The sequence below is a fragment of the Prionailurus bengalensis genome, chromosome B2, assembly GCF_016509475.1.
Source record: "Prionailurus bengalensis isolate Pbe53 chromosome B2, Fcat_Pben_1.1_paternal_pri, whole genome shotgun sequence".
In the NCBI taxonomy this organism is placed as follows: Eukaryota; Metazoa; Chordata; class Mammalia; order Carnivora; family Felidae; genus Prionailurus; species Prionailurus bengalensis.
In genome coordinates, this window is record NC_057349.1 from 25,538,257 (window position 1) to 25,560,921 (window position 22,665).

General features: G+C 42.2%; 1 protein-coding gene across 3 annotated transcripts in view; it reads right to left on the reverse strand.

Annotated features, from left to right (window-relative positions):
• Positions 1-22,665, reverse strand: part of BPHL (biphenyl hydrolase like) — a 38,332-nt gene that overhangs the window by 9,382 nt on the left and 6,285 nt on the right. For 2 of the 3 annotated variants that reach the window (XM_043590933.1, XM_043590934.1), the window contains exons 2-6: positions 20,586-20,689; positions 17,393-17,559; positions 15,934-16,087; positions 5,269-5,400; positions 1,868-1,991 (exon numbers count right to left, since the gene is read on the reverse strand). In XM_043590933.1, the coding sequence (XP_043446868.1) occupies positions 1,868-1,991; positions 5,269-5,400; positions 15,934-16,087; positions 17,393-17,559; positions 20,586-20,689 (681 nt within the window). The remainder of the gene's footprint in view (positions 1-1,867; positions 1,992-5,268; positions 5,401-15,933; positions 16,088-17,392; positions 17,560-20,585; positions 20,690-22,665) is intronic. The other variant, XM_043590935.1, reaches the window with a different exon arrangement.

Consider the following 22,665-nt stretch of genomic DNA (forward strand, 5'->3'; position numbering starts at 1 on the left):
AAGTGATATATCTGATAAAGGGTTAGTATCCAAAATATGTAAAGAACTTATAAACTCAGCATCCAAAAAACAAATAATCCAATTAAAAAATAAGGCAGAAGACATAAACAGATATTTCTCCAAAGAAGATATCCAGATGGCCAACAGACATGCAAAGATGCATCACTCACCATCAGGGAAATGCAAATCAAAATTACAGGGAGATATCACTTCACACCTGTCAGAATGGCTAAAATCAACAACTCAAGAAACAACAGGTGTTGGCGAGGATGTAGAGAAAGGGGAGTTCTCTTGCTCTGTTGGTGGAAATGCAAACTGATACAGCTACTCTGGAAAACAGTATGGAATTTCCTCAAAAAGTGAAAAATGGAACTACCCCACCCTAGTAATCACACTACTGGGTATTTATCCCAAAGAATACAAAAACACTCACTCAAAGAGATACATGCATTATATGTTTATAGTAGCATTATTTACAATAGCCAAATTATAGAAGCAACCCAAGAGTCCATCGACTGGTGAACGGATAAAGAAGAGGTGGTATATGTACACAATGGAGTATTGTTCAGTTGTAAAAAGAACAAAATCTTGTCATTTGTAAGATGGATCTAGAGAGTATAATGCCAAGTGAAATAAGCCAGTCAGAGAAAAACAAATACCATATGTTTTCAGTCATATGTGATATTTAAGAAACGAGTAGTGGAAAAAGAGAGACAGAGAGACAAATCAAGAAACAGACTCTTAAGTATAGAGAACAGACTGATGGTTCCCAGAGGGGAGGTGGGTAGGGAATGGGTGAAATAGGTGAACGGGATTAAGAGTACTTGTCATAATGAGCACTGAGTAATGTGTAGAATTGTTGAATCACAATATTGTACACCTGTAACTAATATTTAGCACTGTTAAATCAGTACATCTGAAACTAATATTTAACTATCCTGGAATTCAAAAAAAATTAATAATTAAAAAAAGAAGTTGTGGAACTGTTTCTGAGTCTGCTTTCCCTGATGGGCTGTTGTGTGCACACAGGGCAGGGGCCAGCAAGGACCATGCCAAGCAGTGCTGGTCCACAGTAGACATCAGAAAACTGCTCATGGATGGGGAGCCTGGGTGGCTCAGTTGGTTGGGCGTCTGACTTCAGTTTAGGTCATGATCTCCCCATTCCTGAGTTCGAGCCCCGCGTCAGGCTCTGGGCTGATGGCTCAGAGACTGGAGCCTGTTTCAGATTCTGTGTCTCCTTCTCTGTCTCTGCCCCTCCCCTGCTCATGCTGTCTCTCTCTCAAAAATAAATAAATTAAAAAAAAAAAAAAAAAAAACAAGGCTCATGGAGGGAAAGAAGAGGAGGGAGGCAAAGAGGGAAGGAGGCAAAGAGGAAGGGAGGGAGGATTTTCTCATTACTAAAGCCAATTCCAAAAGAATTCCAAAGATGTCCAGAGTAATGACAGCATCTCTGGAATTAATATAGTTTCCCTAGGGTCGATAGTACCTTTATAATGATAAACTAACCTGAAAATTCCCAAATATATAAAAGTGTTTTAATTAACAATGATTGCTACAAATCTAAACTGTCTGCAGAGTTACAGGGCTTACTACCTATTAGCAGATATGCCTCTGCAGCAACATTAAAATAATCCACCCAAGAATTTCTTTCCCTCTGGGTACTGGTTACCCACAAATCAGGGCTCCGTGTGCGCCATGTTTCCCTGGAACCCTAAATAGAGCAGTACTATTTATTGACAAGGGCAAAATGAGGGGGCGGGTAATACCTTAAAAAACCCCAATCTTCATGCTTCCTTTCCTTACAAGGCTTCTTCCACGCATTTCCTAAGGCGGTGAGGTAGAGCGCTGAAGCAGAGACTGGACTTACCGTGACCCTCTCACATGTTTGTGTATGAAGTCGGCATGGAAACGTGGGACCAGAGGATCCTTCTCCCCATGCACGATTAAGGTGGGGCACTGAACCAGGGGCAGCAAGTGCCGACAGATATTCCCTGAAAGACAAATAGCAAGGATAATCTGCTTCAACGGGACCATCCCAGGAGGTGAGTCAGAAAAGCAGAGAACTGAGACAAATCATGCCTCTCTCTGGACCTCAGTGTCCCTGTCTGTAGAAGAGGTGGTTTGCCTTAGATGGGGTCTGAGGTGGGGGCCCTGGATGGCCCAGTCAGTTAAGCCTCAGATTTCAGCTCAGGTCATGATTTCACTGTTTGTGGGTTTGAGCCCCACATCGGGCTCTGTGCTGAGAGCTCAGAGCCTGGAGCCTGCTTTGGTTTCTGTGTCTCCCTCTCCTGCTCCCACTCTGTTTCTCTCTCTCAAAAAAAATAATAAAATAAACATTAAAAAAATAAAAAAAAAAAAAGATGGGGTCTGAGGTGTCTTCCTGTTTCTCTATTTTTTTCCCCTCTGCTTTGGAAGCTCTATTAGTAAGCAAGAAGTTCACTTGATTTATAGTCATAATTCATGTAAAATAGGAAAAATAAACAAAAAATCCCACAATTATTTATATTATATAGAGCAGTCCCCAATTTGCAAAGTGATGGTAGATGCTTGGCATGTGAAAGCTTTTCCCTTGAAATAATGTCTTAAATGGTTCTTGGGCTTCCAGCTAGCCCTTAAAGCTTACATACCTTACTGTGAGGTTAAAATTTACACATGGCAAACCAGCTTCTCTTCATCCCTCCTGCTTCCATGACATTCCTGACTGACATACTTCGGAGATTATGAGGTCCTCAGCCCCATTTGTAACAACATTTCCAAGGTGAATGCGGAACAACCTGGTTCTGGTCCTGTCCTGCTGTTTCCTGCCTGTGAAATCTTGGTAGTTCCTTAGTTATGAGTTTTAGCCTCCTCCTTGGTCAAACAGGGATAGTTACAGTTCTCTGGGGTTAACCATGAGGCTAAAAAGAGATGTCATACTGAAGGTTCTAGGCACCCAGCAGGTACTCCATAAAGCGAGCTCCTTCCTCTCCTGCCTCCTCCCTGCCTCTGCCTGCGTTGAGAAGAAAGTGCTGGGGCTCTGAGAAAGCTGTCCAGGCACCTGGCCTGTCCCTCCCCCTCACTTGGGGGTCACTGCCTGCTAAATGAGAAGGTGGTGGGTTGGCCAGGGAAGTATTTCCCTAGGTCTCAGAAGCTTCCCTCTCCTACCCCTGAAATGACACACACCCACCAATAGTATAATCACTTATTATTGAGCACTATGTGTCAGAAACTGTTCAAGTGGTTTGATGCCCATGGAACACTTCACCACGTGTTTTAACTCATTTAGTATGTACAATTATTTGTAAACCAAGCACTTTTCTAACGATAGTAATAATAACCTTTTATTAAGCACTTACTCTGTATTTGGTACCGCACCAAAGCTGAACGTACAGAACCTGGTTGGATCCTCACAACAACCTTATGAGGTAGTTGTTAGTATCTCCAGTTCCCAGATAGGAAACTGCAGCTTTGAGAGAAGCTCAAATGAATGAATCTGCCCAATTCATTCTAACAGCAAGCCAAGTGGCAAGGCCACCGTCTGACTCCAAATCTGTGCAGTTAACTCCTCTGCTAAACTGAGCGTCCATAAACATGAGGATACAAGTAGGAAGAAAAGGGCTCCTGTCAAATTAGTGAGTGTGGAAGGGAGATACGTGGTTTGTTAACAGTCTTGCTATAAGATCATTTACATACTGCTAGCTCCTCTATATTTTGGCATTTCCCCTCCCTTCTCTTTCATTTTTTTAAAAACTATATTTAATTTTTTTTAATTTTAGGTTTACAGCAAAATTGAGTGGAAGGTACAGGGATTTCCCTTGTCCCCCTGCCCCCCCACATGCACAGCTTCCCCTACTATCAACATCCCCCACCATAGAGTCCAGAGTTTACATTAGGGGCCACTCCTGTTGTTGTACATTCTGTGGGTCTGAACAAATGTATAACGACATGCATCCATCGTTATGGTGTCACAGAGTATTTTCACTGCCCTCAACATCCTGTTCTGGCCATTCTAATAGGTGAGCAGTGGGATCCTGTTATTTGGCTCATCTTTTTAATCAGGTTGTTTGTTTTCTTATTGTTCAGTTGTAAGAGTTCTTGGCACATTTGGATAACAGTGCTTGATCACATGTGTCTTTTGCAAATGTTTTCTCCAGGTCTGTGGCTTGTCTTTTCATTCCCTTGATGGTGTTTTTCGCAGAGTGGAAGGTTTAAATTTTAACAAACACAGGGCATAGTTTTGAACTGCTGATTTAATTCTGCTTCTACCTTCGAATCTTCCTACCCCTTCAGCTCTCTTGTCAGGAAAGCAAAAAAGTTTACATTTCAAAAGTTTGCCTTCTTTAATGGAGAACTGTCTTAGACATCTTTTACGGCATTTTTAAGAGCTGAGGGAAACACATTTCCAAGACCTATTTCTATGGGTGGGTACTTCATTTGAACAGGATATATTTACTGTTTTGAACTTAAACCAAAAAAGTAACATTTTCAAATGCCCTTTTCATTGTGAAAGTTTTGATAGGTGACTCACTCTGGAAATGATTACCTAATAGATCAAACTGGCCCTTCAACTGCAGCCATTCTGTAACTGAATTGTGCTCCCAGATTAGATCTTAGCTACCCTCTATTCTTTTACAGTTAAAATAGAAGAGTGAGAGAGTATAAATGTAAATACCTACTTAAAAACAGACTTTAACTCAGAATTTTCTTAAAGAGATCAATTCTTACTGTTATTGGAAATCGTGTTAAATTTTCAGATAAAGACAGGGAGCTATAGTCATTTAACTAAGTTCTGAAGGTGGGAAGTGAACTGAACACTCTTCCTCATGCTCGCTGGGGCTGAAGGTCATGACAAAAAGGTCCTTCTTTCTTTTTTGTCTTAGTAACAGAGTATGTAGCGGGTAACACATGAAAAAGAAAAAAAATACGCTCTGTGTGGTGGCTTGTTTTCTGATTATCCATTCCAGAATTAGAACATATACACTATCTGAGGCTTCTAGAGAATTATTTTGTCATGATACACACAAGGACTAGAAGGAGAAAGGAACAGTCTTCTATTAAAGACTTAACTATGTGAACCTTGATACAACTATATATTTAGTACAGTTTAAGGCAGATGTATTATACAAGGGCTTGTACTGTGTACAGTCACTAGCATCCTCTGTTCACACATCAGCATGAAAACAGTGGGTGAATGTGCTAATCACCAGGGAATTCTGGAACACCAGGGGAGGAACTCAAGCAGCCTCTCTATCAGCAAAGGGAACAGCTAAAACAGTTCACACAACCTACCATCTGAAAGATGTTTAAATTGTTTTATGCCATCCACCCACTTCTCACAGGTTTTGCTAAAGTAGTCATACCCATATAAGGTTTCTAGAGGTTTTCTTGTTCTCTCACTCCATTTAGAAACATCTCTGATACCTGAAAAACAGAAGTAGTGACAAGAATAAGTCTAGTCTAATGTTAAGGCTTATCTTTAAATATTGCAAACATAGTCCACCCCAGAGTCATCCTGCTTGCTCTTCTGTCTGCCTGAAATGTTTCTCCAGCCTTCCACCTGGCTTACTCCTCACTTTGTCCAGGGCAGTGAGGCCTTCCCCGACCATCCTCTTAGAGCACCCTCCGCTCCATCTACTCTGTTTTGCATCTTTCAGTGCTTTGTAGCATTTTCTGTGTCCATGGCTGAGTGCCTGTCTCCCCAGGAAGATGAAAGCTCCAGGATAAGGGACTTGGCTTTGTTTTGTCTCCCACTTATGCCCAGAGCCTCGGCCAGAGCCTGGCACAAAAGAGGCACAACATAAATTTTTACTAAGTGAAATTAGATCTGCATTTAATGCTTTCTGTTAAAAGTATAAGATATAAGAAGATATTCCTGCAATTAGGGTTATCTGAGTAAAACTGACATGATTTATTAAAGAGAAGGTATCTTCTACGGTGCCTGGGTGGCTCAGTCAGTTAAGCGTCTGACTTCGGCTCAGGTCATGATCTCACAGTTTGTGAGTTTGAGCCCCGTGTCAGGCTCTGGGCTGACAGCTCAGAGCCTGGAGCCCGCTTCAGATTCTGTGCCTCCCTCTGTCGGCCCCTCCCACTGCTTGCACTCTGTCTCTCGCATTGTCTCAAAAATAAATAAACATTTAAAAAAAAATTTTTAAAAAGAGAGAAGATATTTTCTGAATTACAGGTACACTGAAAAACATACAAATTATTCATTCTAGTTTCTGAAGAAATATGACTGTAAAAGGCTAACTATGAACTTGAAACAAGTACAGATGATTCACTCTTAGGAAATAATAGCTAAAAACCACTTATAAAATGCATGAACAAATTCAATTACTTAGCCTAGTTATGTCTATATTTCTTTAAACACACTGGTAATTCTAATTTTTCTGAGCATATTACATATGGCTTATGGACAGCTTTTAACACAGTGCTTCTGGTACACAATATACCTCAAAGACAACACATTACTAATGATATGAACTCATATTGCACAATAACCCCTCCACAGTGCTCTGGACAGTGCCAGACCCCTGGCAGGCACCCAGTGTGTACTCAGGGAACAGAAATAACAGAGTGAAGGAAAAATTGCTATTTACAACTACAACTGCCTTCTAAGGATGGCAGACTGCCGGATTGGTTCAAATATGCATAGGTAAGCCCAGAGGTGCATATGGAAGCTGAGGAGAGCTGACCTGCTCTGCACAGGAGTGAAAAGACTTCACAGAGGGGTGCAGAGAAGTCTGGAAATTAAGAGGGTGGGGAGATCTGGGAAGAAGAAAAAGAGTTGGAAGAGAGGAAAGGAGAGAGGAGCCAGTAAGATGTCATGAAGATGGTCAGTAAAAAAATCCCCTGTAGATATTTCTACTTTGGGCACTATTGTAGACAGCACCCTCTGCGAGGTGCCCTTGCAGTGGAAGGACTAGACCTTTCATAAAACATATGATTTGTTGCATTGCTGGAGTTGCAGCGATTAATGCAAACTAGGGTGTGTGTGTGTAAGATGGAAGAGAACCAGAAAACAGAGCAAAGGGTGGTAAGACTACTCAAAAGGCAGGGTTGCTTTTGGGGGAAATGTAACTACTAGCTGGGGGCAGTGAGTAGAGCTGAACCTGAGATTCCTAGATTAAACTGAGATTAAAATGGCCCCTGGCTGTGATTATCCCATGGCTCCCAGGCTCCCAAGAATAGCAAATGTAAATCCTCTCTGAAGGAAAACAGTATCAATTTGTGTTCACGGTCTTTTTTGTGGGTTTTCAGATTGAGAGTAAGCAAATTTCACTCCTAATCAAAGATCACAAAACGACCAGAATCTTTATAAAGCTAATGAAAAAGCTAGAACACTGGAAGAGAAAGCTTAACACATGATGCAGACCACCACACAGAGAGACAAGAAGATGAACAAGAGACAGAGCAGAATGAAAGCAAGGCCCACAAAGTCCAATCAGTCCCCGAAGGAGAGGAGGAGGAGGAGAATGGAGAAGAAATATGGGAAGAAGGAAACCGCTGAGAAAGGTTTTCAGAACTGATCAGAGAAAAGTCCACAGACAAAACTCAACTGTAACCCAAACTGGATAAATAAAAAGGAATTTGCATTTAGACAGAGAAGAGCAAAACAGCAGTAAATCAAAGAGAAAGCAAAAACCTGAAAAGCAGCCAGAGGTAAGACACATCTCTCCAAAGGAAGGAAAGCTCGCTGGCAAAAGTTCACAGCAGTGGTTAAGGAATGCAGACAGTGTGCAGTGGAGAAAAGAATTTCCCATTTATATTTCTGTACTTAGCCAAACAATCTTTCAAGAATGAGAGTGAAATAAAAACTGAGTTGACTCTTAACAGATCTCCCCTTAAAGAACTTCCAGGAGCATCTGGGCGGTTCAGTCGGTCAAGTGTCTGACTCTTGATTTCAGCTCAGGTCATGATCTCACGGTTGGTGAGATTCCAGCCCTGCATCCGGCTCTGTGCTCACTGCATGGAGCCTGATTGGGATTCTCTCTCTCCCTATCTCTCTCTCTGCCCCTCCTGCTCACGCTTTCTCTCTCAAAATAAATAAATAAACTTAAAAAAAAAAAAAAAGAACTCGTAAAAAATAACTTGAGGAGAAAGAGAAGTGATCCTAGAGGGAATATCTGAGACGAAAGAAGGAAAGGTGAGTAAAGAAACTGAGGAATGTGTTTGTAAATGCAAAAACCAACGAAACTTTCCAAGTGAGAAAATAAAACACTATAACATTTTCTTACATTAAATTTAGTTCTGTCTATAGAGAAAGCAAAAGGACAAGCAACAAGCTGTGTACCACGACTGACACAATTACTAACCACAAGGGGATAGTCATCATATTATTAAACAACAAAAACCCTGCAAATCAATAACGTCATAATAACACTGAAGTGTTCTAGTCTTGAGTGGGTGGAGAGTCCTTGGGTGTTTGCTTTGTTGCTAGACTTCATAAGGTATCCCTGTTAAACACAAGGTTTTATATTTATCAAATATTACATAAAAGTTTTAAAACAAAAAGAAATGAAAAGACATGAATAGGTACAATACAGAAAAAGAAATCCCAATGATGCATAAGTACATAAAAAAAGATTCTCAATCTTACTAGTAATAGGAAAAGGAAAATTAAGTCCCCCAGTAAGATACCATTTCTTGCCCATTTGACTGGTGAAAGATTAAGAAGTCTGATGATTTCAAGTTTTCGTTGAGGATACAAGTTAAGGAATCTTATACACTCGTGGTGGAAACGCAAATTTATTTAGTTGGAAAATAATTGGTCACCTGTCACATGGTGTATTTGCATACCACAATGTTTAGCAAATTTCACATTTGGGCATATACCCCTAGAGAGACACTGTTGCCCAGATGCCCCAGGAGACATGTATAAGAATGTTCACGGCAACAGTGAAAACAGACCTACAGTTTATTGATAAAAGAGAGGAAAAATAAAATACATTTGCCCAATGGAATATAATACAGAAATATCATGAATGAATCTTAGAAATTCAACGTTCACTGAAAAAAAGTGAGTCACAGAAGATGATGTATACAGTATAAAGTCACTTTGTACAGCTCAAAACCAAATAGAATTAAATTATATACTGTTTAGGAATATAAACATATGTGACAGGCGTGTTTTCAAAAAGGCATAAGGATGATTGTAGGACTCAGGCTAGAGGTAGGGGAGGCCTGGGGAGGAAGCACATGCATACAGTGAGGGTACAAACAGTGATCAGTCTTATGTTCCATGGTGGGCTCATGGGTGTCTATAATTCACAGTGTCACATGTATTGCATTATATGTATCAAATATTATACAATTAAATAAATTTGAATTAAAAATTTAAATACATAATTACAGAATAAAATTTAAATATATATTATATACTTTAGTATATAGTATATATTATTCATGATATTTATGTTACATATTTATAAGATATATAAATATATTTAAATATTTAATGTTTAATTTGAAGATGTGATATATTATTAGTACTTTATTATTACATTTTTACTATGTTATTAATATATAATCTAAATGTACTGTTTTAAAGTTATATATTTTATAAAATTATCTATATTTTTATAAAATAAAAAAAAATTCCTCTGTGATAGGAAGGACAAGATCTTTTAAGAACCAAGTTGGCTAATGTTTAATGTGTAGACGTTTTTCTTGCTAAAATGTAAATTCCTCCTCTTGGGATAGTGAGAGATTCTCAAAGTGAGTTAACTCAGTGAAACCAGGCATTTGAAGAGGCATCTATGAGCATGTAAAATCTGGGGCAAGGCTTTAGACTCTAATAAGCTGGGGCAAGCCAGATGTTCACATCAAACACTGTGGTTAAACACACAGGCTCAGAAGTCAAGCTGGCTGGGTCTGAATGCCAGCACTTGCACCTGCTAGCCGTGTCACCCTGAGCAAGTTCCTTAACCTCTGTGCTAGTTTCCTCATCTGAAAAATGAGAATTATAACAACACCCCGAGATAAAAAGTAAATAAGTCAGACATGGAATGTGCTAGCAACAGTACCCAGCATGTAACAAACATTCAAAAATATTCTGTATATTTACTTACTTCTGTTAATTTTTTTCCAAGAGGAAGCCAGTTTTTCCCCAAAGCATAATTTCCACCAAAAAAAAATTTAAAAGCAGCAATTATGTTTTAGTTCCTAAAAAAACCATTTGAACCAAACTGTTTGCTGATGCAAAACAGATATGATTTGTATTCCCCCCAAAACTGATACATTTCTCTTTCTGAGCATATAATTTGTGCTAAGCACCAGAAGAAAACTCATTCGCTCGCTACTAATTAGTGAATCGCAGCAGATACAAACCTGAATGAGATAAGGCCTCTGCCCTCAAGGGCCTTATGGTCTAGAGAGTTGTAACCGACCTCTGACCTCTGTAGAGGAGTGGAATAGAATAAATGTCCCAAGAGAAGCTGGGGGAGGACGGGAGGTGGGGGTCAGTGAGCGGGAGTGGCAGTGGTGGGGGCCTTCCCGGAGGATGCACTGCAGGATCTGAGTCCGTGAGAACACAAGCCAGCAAGCAAGTATGGGAGCAGCACACTGGCAGAGACAGCGAGCCGTGCCCCCTACTGCTGGAACTTCAGGGGTTTTCAGGTACCTGAAGAAAACGATGGGTGTGTGGGGGTAGAGGAGACAAAAGTGGCAGGAGATGGACCCAGAAAGGCCCGGGGTCCTGGTTTCCTCAAACTTTGTAGGCAAAGCAGAGGAGTTTGAACTCTACTTACCTAGAAAGCTATGGGAGACCTTGAAGGGCTTCAAAGTAAGATACGATGAGATTTACATCTTAGCGAACTCCTATCTAAGCAGTCTGGAAAGCACACTGAAAGGAGACCGAGACACAGGACAGGTTGGAAAGTGCTGGTCAATCTAAGTGGGGACAGATGGAAGGCCTGGCAGGAGGAATGGAAAAGCTGGGAGGGATTCCAGGCACAGCAAAGGCAGAGCGCAGGCAGAACACGAGGCTGGATCACTAGACTGCAGAGGGGAACAGCCACCACACGTCTGTACCATCAGGACAGGTTTCTTCACTTCTCTGTGCCCTGGGTTGAAGTCATACAGGGCTATGTCAGTGTTAGCTCACAGTAGGCGTTCAATAAATCATAACTATCGATTCACTTATCACAAATTATTTTGTGGAAGAAATAGCATATTTCTGAGCATCACTTACCAAAATGAGAAATGTAGCAGGAAGAAGGGGTGTAAAGATTATGAGCTAGACTTTAGGCATAGTGAACATAAGGTGCACGTGGGGCAACCAGGTAAGAAGCTGAATATCTGGAATTTGGGAGTCTGGTGAAGCCAAGACATGTGAGAAGTTCCTCAAGTGTAAGAAAGAGAAGAGGAACAGAGAGCTAAGGATGGCGTCTGGAGGAGCCCAACATCACAGGGCCCAGCAGAGTGGGGATGTGTCTAAGCCACAGAACAAGCAGAGATAGGAGGGCAAGCTGAGAACATGGGGGCAAGAACTTCAAGGCAGAGAAAGCTTCAAGAAGAGGGGTGTGATTGATCTTACATCATGTGTACATTTTCTTTCTTTTTATGTTTACTTATTTAAAATTACAAAAAAAATTTTTTTTAAGTTTACTTACTTATTTTGAGAGAGAGCATGCATGTGGGAAGGTCAGAGAGAGATGGAGAGAGACAATCCCAAGCAGGCTCCACGTTATCAGCACAGAGCCAGACAGCAGGGCTCAGCTCATGAACCATGAGACCATGACCTGAGCAGAAATCTAGAGTCCAACATTTAACCAACTGAGCCACCCAGGCATCCCTTCAAATATTTTTTTTTAAGCTTATTTATTTCAGTTTATTTGTTTTTTGTTTGTTTGTTTGTTTTTGAGAGAAAGAACAGGGGAGGGGCAGAGAGGGAAAGAGAGAATTCCAACCAGGCTCCACACTGTCTGTGCGGAGCCCCACGTGGGGCTTAATCCCACGAATTGGGAGATCATGACCTGAGCCGAAATCAAGAGGCTGAGCCACCCAGGTGCCCCACGTGTGTATTTTCACATGCTGCAGCATGACCAAGGAATACAAAGGGCAATAAAGCATCCGATGGGCTTGGCAGCAACAAGACACTGCTTTCATGGGGTTCATGGGTTGGAAGCCACCTTGACACAAGTTAGGGAGAGAGTGGGGCATGAGGACGTGGGACTGATGGCTGGGAAATGGAGCCGAGACATAGCAGACAGTAAGTAAAGGGGAGTGTGGGGTTAAGAGGGAGACTTTCTGGTGTATCTAGAAAAGGAAGGAAGTCAGAGTCACCAAACATGGTGAGTTCACACAGTATTGACTGCGGTGAGCTGTGAAAGGTGGCATTGCCCAGAACACACGGCCATCGTGAAAGTGTGTGCAAAGTGTTCTAGCACCAAACCCCAGCCCCAAGGACTCAGGGACCTCCGACAAAGGCAGTGCTGTGGGAGCTGGGAATGGCGGATGAAGATGAGTTTGGTGAGGAAACTGGGCTAGAAGGGGGGCCAGTGCAGGCGAGCACATCAGCAGATGCCAAGGCAGAGAGGCACAAAGGAGGAAGCTTGCTTCAGGAATGGCAGCTATTCAATGTGGGGGACACACAGAAAGGCTGAGGGGAAAGGAGGGGCTGGCTACAAGGACTGGCTAGGGCCAGGCTGCCCGGGCCAGCCCAGGTGCTTGAACATCACTGTGAGGTTACTGATGGATTTTAAGTAGCAGAATTAAATGACCAGGTTCTTGCCTTAGCAAGGAAACTCATATGGAAGACAAATTGTCCTAAGAGGCCAAGGGTCTGAAGCAGGAAAAGAGTGGGCAGGAAGAGAGGAGGAGGGGTTACCTTTTAAAGGTCTTAGGAATGTGGTATTATCAGAGTTCACTCACAGCTAAATGAAGAGGGCAGAGAGGAGGGCTTAGTCCTCCAGGGATGACCTGGTAGACCGTGGACCACTGCATGAGACAGAGATTGTGAGCTGGGGTGTGGGAAGAGTCATGAGGCAATGAGTTCAATGTAGACACACTAGTTATGACTAACTTCCAGGCTATCAAGAGGAAGGTGCTCAGCAAGTAGATAGAAATATGGCTCTAGGCCTCAGGGGGAGTCTGGCTGAATAGGAGCTTAGAACATATCACCCCCTAGTCATAGCAGAAGCCCTAAGACATCTGCTCAAGTGAGTACCGATCTCTTGGGCTTTGGTGCTGGCTCAGCTGGAGCAGCTCCTCTCTCACTGATTACAACTAGACTCCAGGTAGAATACACCACAAGCAACTACCTGAGGACTGTGCCAAGGTGTAAGAGTAAGAGATTGAACGGAGCCAAAACTTGAATAATGACCCATAAAAGGGAAGAGTTTCATTTTCCTTTTCTTCCTTTGAGTCCCGATTTTGAAATATGAGGTACGGGGTGAATCACACAACTGCATGGCAGGCATTAAAAACAGAAACTGGAGAAGACCCTTAGAGGTAGCCAGAGGACAAGGACCAGGTTGCCCTGCATGAGGGAGACTGCTTTTTCTTTCTCTCTTTCTTCTCACCCTAGTCCAAGCTGTGAAAGTACACAGCCAGGGGCCTGCACTCCTAGTACAGTGTCGGGGCAGCTACCTAAAACCCCAAGACAAGGCTGGCTCTTTGACCAAAGGTACCAGAAAAAGGGGCCCCTTGTATCTGAAGACTGTAGGTGAAATCCCTACTATTTTGTCCATGTCTTTTTTCTGGCCGCTTTGCCCTAAAGACGGTTCCAGATGCACAGAACTGTACAACAGAGGAGGGGGTTACTAAAACCTGTCTTTATGAGAGAAATCTTTCTTTCTGGTCATAGGAGCTTTGAAGGGGGTTTCTAAGTCTGCATATGAACTGATGAAGTCATTCACCCCTAGGCTCTGCATGCATGGGGAAGATGCAAAAAAAAAAAAAAAAAAGCATACAGCATAAGCTTCGAGAACTAAACTACCATATAAACCACCGCCTAAGTCCCAGCATAGCCTGAGTGGGGCTTGTGTGGGGCAGACATGAAGAAGCTTTGAGAACTGACCTGATGCTGGAACTACCACCCGCAGAAGGCTAAACAGAATTTGTAGTATGAACCTAACCAGGTTGACTGCATGCCAAGGAAAAACAAAACGGGCAAAACAAACAAACAATATTTCTCAGAGTTCTAACAGGATGATACCGAAAAGACAGCCAACAAATGCCGACCCCCAAAATGACCCAGATATTGGAATTATCACACAAACACCTCAGGGCAGGCATTATCACATGCATTTCATTCAGTTTAAAATATTTTTGCTCCTCTGAACCCAGTAGGGGTAAAACAAGGACAGGCAAGAGTGTCAATTAGGATGGGTCACTAGATCAGATGCATCACTTAAGAGTTTCATAGTTCTGGGGCACCTGGGTGGCTCAGTTGGTTAAGTGTCCAACTTTGGCTCAGGTCAGGTTCGTGAGTTTTAGAGACCCGCATCAGGCTGTCTGCTGTCAGCACAGAGCCTGCTTTGGATCCTCTGTTCCCCTCTCTCTCTGCTCCTCCCCTCTGGTGTTCGCACGTTCTCTCTCTTTCTCTCTCTCTCTCTCAAAAATAAGTAAACATTAAAAAAAAAGTTTCATAGTTCATTACCAAACGGTGTAAGGGCTAAGATTCTACAACAGAGCACTGCCATGAAGTAGCTTCCTTAAATCATGTGAATTGCAGAACAGCTGAATAAAAGCAGACTTGTGATATTCCAGGGCTTGTGTCTGCAAATGCTTTCTGTCAAGGGCCAGAGAGTAACTTATTTTAGCTTTGCAAGCTAAGAGGTAAAATCACAGTTACCAGATAGGTAGGTTAAAGGTGAGAAACCTCTGACCTGCTTGACCCTGACTGCCTGGGGTGGGCCATCTGGGATCCAATGGAAACACACCCAGGATAAAAAGCTACCAGACTGAAGAGGGTCCTGGTGGGTCAGGCAGACGTTGGTGGGGACCAGGTCACTTTTGCTTTTTGCCTCAGATACCCCCAGATCCCAATGTGCCCTTCTCCTGAGAGCTAAGCAGTTTCAGTTTGGTCAGCTTGCTGGAGGCTAGGCTCCTGAGTCGCTGACTGAAATTCCACAACGGAGTGCCTGGTAATAGCCAACAGTCACCAGTGTGTAAGTGGCCACCAGCACAGGCCCTGGGCAGCAACACTGGGAGCGGAGGAGGAAACAGGGATGGAAGGGACACCCCAGATTGATCTCCAGGTCTTAAAGCGCTAGACTTCTCGATCAGTGCCCGGCCTTACGAAAACAGATGGTGGGCCGGATTTGGCCCACAGGCTACCAGGTTTGCTGGCCCCCGTTCTTCTGCCACTAAAAACTTCAAAGATAAGCTTGAAGGACAACCTAATGAAATGTGAATCGCAAAAAATTTCTTTATCAAAATATAAGGTTTCATATTTGAATACAATGTGCGTTTTTACACTCACATTATTTTAAATGAGACTTTACATCAACCCCTCCCTCCTTGAAGTTCACAATCAGGTGCAGGAAATGTGAACACTGAGTTTTATAAAACCTTTTCTGGAGTCATGAAAGTGTTACTTTTGGAAACAGAAAGCATTGAAAGACAGACTGGTTAGGGGTGCCTGGGTGGCTCAGTTGGTTAAGTGTCCAACTTCAGCTCCAGTCATGATCTCACAGTTTGTGAGTTCGAGCCCCATGTCGGCCTTTGTGCTGACAGCTCAGAGCCTGGAGCCTGCTTTGGATTCTGTGTCTCCCTCTCTCTCTGCCCTCCCCTGCTCACACTCTGTCTCTCAAAAATAAACAACCTTAAAAAAAATTCAAAACACAGACTGGTTAAACCATATTACTTCCAAGAATTTGTTACTCTTCCTACTGCAGAGCTGAGAAGTGGAAGCAGATGAGATAGTCCTTGTTAGTACACGTCATAGTAAGACATGAGAGGGGGAGGGCAAAGATGCTACTTGTCACGACATTGCCCACTTGTGAAACCTACCCTGATAAATGGTTTCATCTTCCTCAGTCACGTAGGCATTGGCTCCCCAGATCACCATCTTATTGATGTAAGATGGATATCTTGCAGCTGCTATGAGTGCTGTAATACCACCATCGCTCCACCCCAACAAGGACACCTTCTTAAACTTCAGTGTCTGTGATAAATACAGAGAAATGCACAGCACAGGTGATTGCTCCTCTCTGCTAGAAGAATCTGATCATTAACAATCATCCAAATCAATACAGTGTGGGGTTTGGAGCATCACTTGATAATTAAAGAAAAGTCCTAGAGGCCAGCATTTGATGACAGAAATGTTTTTTTCTCATTTAGTTCTGGTGTAAATGTAAGTATCATAAAAACCCAAGTACACAGTATCGTTTTGAATTATGAGGGAACGACATCTTCTGTTTGGATAAAATCTCTGGAAACAGTGGAGATCAGCTGTCCTTAGAAAGGACAAATCATATGTGCATGCACACCCACACCTGAGCAAAGACTTTGAGACTAGTAATGTAGATTACACAGGGGAACTTGATATTTACTGGATGAAGTGAAGTCACTGCATCTGAAAGAACCACTGAGGGCAACTGTGGGAAGAAGTGTCTGGAGACTGGCTGGAGGAGAATGGTGTCACAGGAGGTTATGCTAGTCCTTATATCAACCAGGCTCTGAAAATGTGTTTGACAAGGGAACTGAACAAAGATTACATCTGACAGATGTTGCCTAGGAGTAAAACTAGAATGACTTGGAAAATTAAAGATTTAACAAATATCAGTCCAAGATACTGATGGGACTATAAATTGCTAGAAATTGCATGGATAATAATTTGGCACTATCTTGTCCAACGAACATTTGCATCTTCTATAACCCGGCGTCATCCCCTAGATATGTATGGAATTTTTGCACACGTGTACCAGGAGACAGGTGTAGGGTGTCCACACTAACGGTGTTTATAAAGGAACTAAAACGTCCATGGACAAAACAATGTTCACTGCCCTGCTGCTCATAACCACAAAAAAAAAGGAACTTAAAAATTAAGTTATTTACCTACCATTAGAGATATATGAAATAAGACAGTACATCCCTACAATGGACTACTATATGACTATTATAATATTTATGTAAATTTATATTTATTAACATGAAAGTATTTCCTCGACAAACTGTTCTAAGAGTAAGTTGGAAAAACATTAGATATAGTATGATGCCATCAATACAATCCTGTGTATTTATATGTGTCAGAAGATTGGCTGGAAAGGGAGTCTCAAAGTCATAACAGTGATATTTCTAGTTGGATTGTGGGATATTTCTACTTCCTTATTCACACCTATTTGATTGAACTTGAATTTTCTATAAGAATCACATGGCATCACCCTTGTAGAAATAAAAACAAAAACAAAATAGATGAAGACAGGCCCAGTCATCCTCCCTCCTCTGGGCTCTTCCCTGAGAGACCCACCTTCATCAAATCAACTGCATCTTTTGCATCCCTTTCAAAAAAGTCCAATGGGAAATCTCGATCTGGGGGTCTGGAATGTCCATATCCTCGAGGATCCCAGGCAACCACTGTGAAGAGCTTTTTATTGAGGTTCTTAATCTGAGGTCCAAAATCAGTCTCTCCACTTCCTAAAAACAGCCACTTGGTTACCCTCAGGTGAAGGATTTCATTATTTCAAACACATTACAGTAAAAGCAGAAACAACTACAATCTTAAAACAAAGTAACTAGTTTCTACTCAAAGTTAGACAGTGGGATGCAGTCAGCAAAATAGTCTTGTGATGATAAAATCCATTTACTGGAAGGCTGACTTCCTTTCCTGGTAGAGCTCAGACCTGCCTTTTGTCTCCTCCCAGTGGCTACTTTGAGGACAGAGGCTCCAATACATTTGGCCCTGTATTATTTCAGCATTTTTGATACTTTTTCAATTAATCTTCCTTAAAAAAAAAAAAAAAGGAATTCATGAAATTGCATAGAGATTGACTTATTGATATGATATGCTTCTGGGTTATTTTTTCTTTCCTTTTAAAAAACTGGCTGTTATAGGGGCACCTGGGTGGCTCAGGCAGTTAAGCATCCAACTTCGGCTCAGGTCATGATCTCACGATATGTGGGTTCGAGCCCTGTATCAGGTTCTGTGCTAACAGCTCAGAACTTGCTTCAGATTCTGCATCTTCCTCGCTCTCTGCCCCTCCCCCACTTGTGCGCGCGCTTGCGCGCTCTCGCTCTCTCAAAAAAATAAACATTAAAAAAAATGACTTATAAATGAGAGAGATCCCAATATTATCTGTCAACAAATGTATGAGATTTGGTACAAGTTATTCAAAGGAGAATTCTAAATTCCCAGGTGTTTTTTACTAAGCAAATGTGAACAGCCCTGAAGATTTTATTTTCTGGTTATAAATAAATAACAGAAAACTCAACGAAAACACTGAAATCAGGGGGAGGGCAGGATGTGGAGGGAGGAAATCAAATTAATTATTTCATTAAAACACCAGCAAACATTAACCAGCAGAACTATGTTCTTGAGCCTGTGGTGGACCTGACTGGCAATTCCCAGCCCACCTGCGAGGTCACGGCCACTGTGTGCACACACCTACTGCATGTGGCCTGGAAGGCCAGACTCTCAAGGAGCCCAGTCTAGGGACCAGTCAGCATTTCATTTTTATTTTTACTTATTTATTTTTTTTTTATTTTTTTTAATGTTTATTTATTTTTGAGACAGAGAGAGACAGAGCATGAACAGGGGAGGGTCAGAGAAAGAGGGAGACACAGAATCCGAAGCAGGCTCCAGGCTCTGAGCCGTCAGCCCAGAGCCCCGTCGGGCTCGAACTCACGGGCCGTGAGATCATGACCTGAGCTGAAGTCGGACGCTTAACCGACTGAGCCACCCAGGTGCCCCAGCGTTTCATTTTTAAAGTCTGCTTACTTTCTAAGAACTTGTAGCTCAGGCCACACATGGATACTGAACATCTTGCTTGATAAACAAGCTACTATTAGAAAATGTCTTTCAAGATGTTACAGGATTCTGTTACAGGATAATGTTAATTATTATAGGACTACCATTCTTCCTGGAAAGATCTATCTTTCTCAACATCAGGTAAATAAATTATTCAGGAAACCTAAGGCAAAAATATAAATGGATTTCAAGTGCATGTCTACTGCTCTGACACACGAAGCATCTCTTGTGGTCCCTGGGCTGAAGAGACTTCCACATGGGAACCACCCTGAAGGAGGTGCAGGAGGTGAGAAGGTGGGAAAAGGGAACAGTTTATCTCAAGACCAATTTCAGAAATGATGAGACGCTTCCTTTCTGGCACACAGGTATACATCTGAATACCAAATACTAAATACTAAAGAATACTAAAACCTTTAAAAAGTTATTTTAAGGAATAGTTACCAGTATATGATACCTGAGAAGGAAACACAATACTGGTTGCCTGTGGGGAAGGGTACTGGGTACTAGGTGACAGAGGACTGGAAGAGAGAATCTCACTGTTTTTAATTTGGGGATCAGGTTAACATTTTACATAAAGAAATTAAGTTATGAAAAGTTTTTTATACCTGGATCACGATCACAATACTGAAATAATGGAAATTTAAGCCGGTAACTTGTTCACTACTTTACAGATACCTTTAGACCTACACCAGTCAATGGAGTAAATCTCCTCCTTTGTTACAAACGCTTAGGAGGAAAAAAAAATACTAAATACTATCTAGACAAAGATGCTTCAATAGCTACAATAGTACCACAATCAGCTAAGGCTCAGTCAAGTGGAACCATCAAGTAATCGAAAATTTTAGCATTTTATTTTAGAAGAAAAAAGTCATAAGGAAATAGTATATATTGGGATTATTTAACTAAGTCAAAACAATATTAAAGCCCTTAAAACCAAATCTGAGATGTCCTGGGATTGCTGGAAATTATCCCCCTAAACTGTCTACATGTAAATTACTTATCTGGAAAATGAGACAGATTCAGTTGGCTTCACCATGCTCCATTCATGCCAATTTAATTTTGATTTACAAAAAGGCTTTAAACTAAGCTTGTTCTTAGCTCTTATTTTAATTGAGCATATAATCAACTGCAACAGGGCAATCCATGTTTTAGCACTGGAAGTCTTGTATCCTGGAACCCCTCAATTCCAGGCACACTGGGATGGTTGGTCACTAGCTCATCTTCTAGCTTCATCTATCCCTTCTTCCCACACCCCTTTCCTCGACTTCTATCATCTTCCCAAATTGTAGGCAACTACACAGTATGTCTGTAGGAGAAAAAAACCCGGGTATTTAAAGGAATAGAGATTACATAGAGTAGAAGGTTGCCTTTCTTTTCTGAGTCACTTAAATTTGTAGCAAATATTAAAGCATTTAAGGGGTGCCTGGGGGGCTCATCAGTTGAGCGTTTGGCTTTGGTTCGGGTCATGATCTCATGGTTCATGGGTTCAAACCCCGTGTCGGGCTCTGCACCGACAGCTCAGAGCCTGGAGCCTGCTTCAGATTCTGCGTCTCCCTCCCTCTCTCACAAATAAATAAATAAAACACTTAAAGCATTTCAGCAAAACACTAAAGTTAATAATCAACATTTGGCATCTACTATTGTGAATGCATCCTAGACTACACAGCATGCAAATTCCATGAAAAAACTTCCAGACCCAACATTCCAGGAAGCAGCAGGACCGCATGCTCTCCCTCTCCAGTCCGCTGATAATGCAAGTGGACACCATTCACAGCCACTTTAGCAGAGGTTACTGAGGTGCTGGAAGAGAAAAATCCCATCCCCAAAGAAAAATTATTTAGCACAAATGTTAATATGACAAAATCGTCCTTTTACATACCCGCGTCAGCTCCAGGACCCTCCTCAGGCTTCTTGGATTACTCTGATGTGTGCTTAAGTTTTTCCAACCTGAAAAGGGACCTTTCTAGACTGCAGATCTGAACTGTGCCTTCATATGTGAATATCCTACAACACCATCCCAGGACTTACCCTACAAAAGTACTGACATGTTGCTGCAACCAGTGGCCACACAGGTCCCATGGGCACATGCCTGGTGAGCTGGAAGCCAGGGGGCCAGTGTGCAGGCTGACACAAGAGCTCCACACAATGGAACATTAGGGTCAGCAACAACAGGGCAGACCTTGGAACAGATCTAAAGGGATTACCTGAACTTCAGCTGCATCGACAGATTTCCTAAAGGTGAGATGGTCTCAGGGGTCCCCAGGCAGTCCTTTAGGAATATGGCCTCTCATGTTCTCTAGCCAGCCACAGAAGCATTCTTAGCAGGAATGCCTGTCTGCACTGCTATGGCCAGACCGGTTTTTTTTTTAATGTTTTATTTATTTTTGAGACAGAGCATGAACAGGGGAGGGTCAGAGAGAGGGAGACACAGAATCTGAAACAGGCTCCAGGCTCCGAGCTGTCAGCACAGAGCCTGACGCGAGGCTCGAACTCACGGACCTCAAGATCATGACCTGAGCCGAAGTCGGCCGCCTAACTGACTGAGCCACCCAGGTGCCCCCAGACCGGTTTTTAACATGTTGAAATATTTGTGTTGTTAAACAGCCAGGTCCATAAGCTTCCATCCCAAGAGCCCTCCCCTGTACCGTGGACCCTTCTTGGCCCAAAACCTCCGACACAGGATCTAACTGGGCATGTTGGCACAGAAGTGCACCTTGGGCCAGAATCAAGGCCAGGGTCTGTTCTGACTCACATGTGTACCTTACCAAGGGTCCTTCTCTGAAGAAACTGTCCTCTCCTGCTCTTCCAGAAGCTCTAGAACGACTATGCAGGGATATATAGCAATAGAACACATACATGGCTCCTGCATCAGGCCCTAACAGCCTCCCCACCAATTTCCCAGACAGCTGAGTGACACACGGAAGGGACATTTTGGTATGCCAAGACAGATGCGAGGAGGTGCTTCTCTTCTCCACACAGAATATTAAGGAATTTAAATTAACCGCTGCCTCTCTTTTTCTTTTACATACTCTTTACCCTTATTTCTGCAGTTAGTTAAAATGCTTATTGAAATGAAGCACTTTTTACAAAATGAGGTGCTCTTTCCTCTTTGGGTTTCATGTCATCGCCCATTGCAAATGAGCATGCAGAAACGGATGTGCTGAATGCAGGTACACCAAGTCTTAACACAACTTCTGCAAATATGACAGAATTGGGTGGTAATAAAGCTGGGACATAACCATAAGCTCATTACCTATAGGAAAATTATGAGGAGCAGTAACAAAGCCACTGAACAAGCGTGGTGGCATACTGACACTGCCATGTTACTTATCAATGTCCTATTCTTCTGAGTCATTCATTTTTACTGTTCAGATGGCTCTAGGATCCAGATAAAAGCAAGTAACACTCTAGTAATAAAGATTCATTTCCACATTTATTGACACATCTGTTTTGCCCACAATCTAGTAGGAGAGAAGATAAAAGACACAAGAGATTTGCTCTGCAATCTGTCGGGGAGGCATAGCTTATGACTGAGACAAGAAGCATGAGGAGCCCGGTTGGAACAAGTTATTAGTGTTTCCTATATTCACCACACAGGAATGAGGCAGCTCCCTAACTAGAGGTGACTAGCATTTGCATGGCTCATGTTAGTGATAACATGTACCTTTATTACACCTCATGCCCTAAAGATCTTTGAGGGTCCCTTCCTTGGCAGTATTCAAGAATGCTTGTAAGAATCATCTTGTGCCGTGAGGAGGTTATGCACAATATCTTTC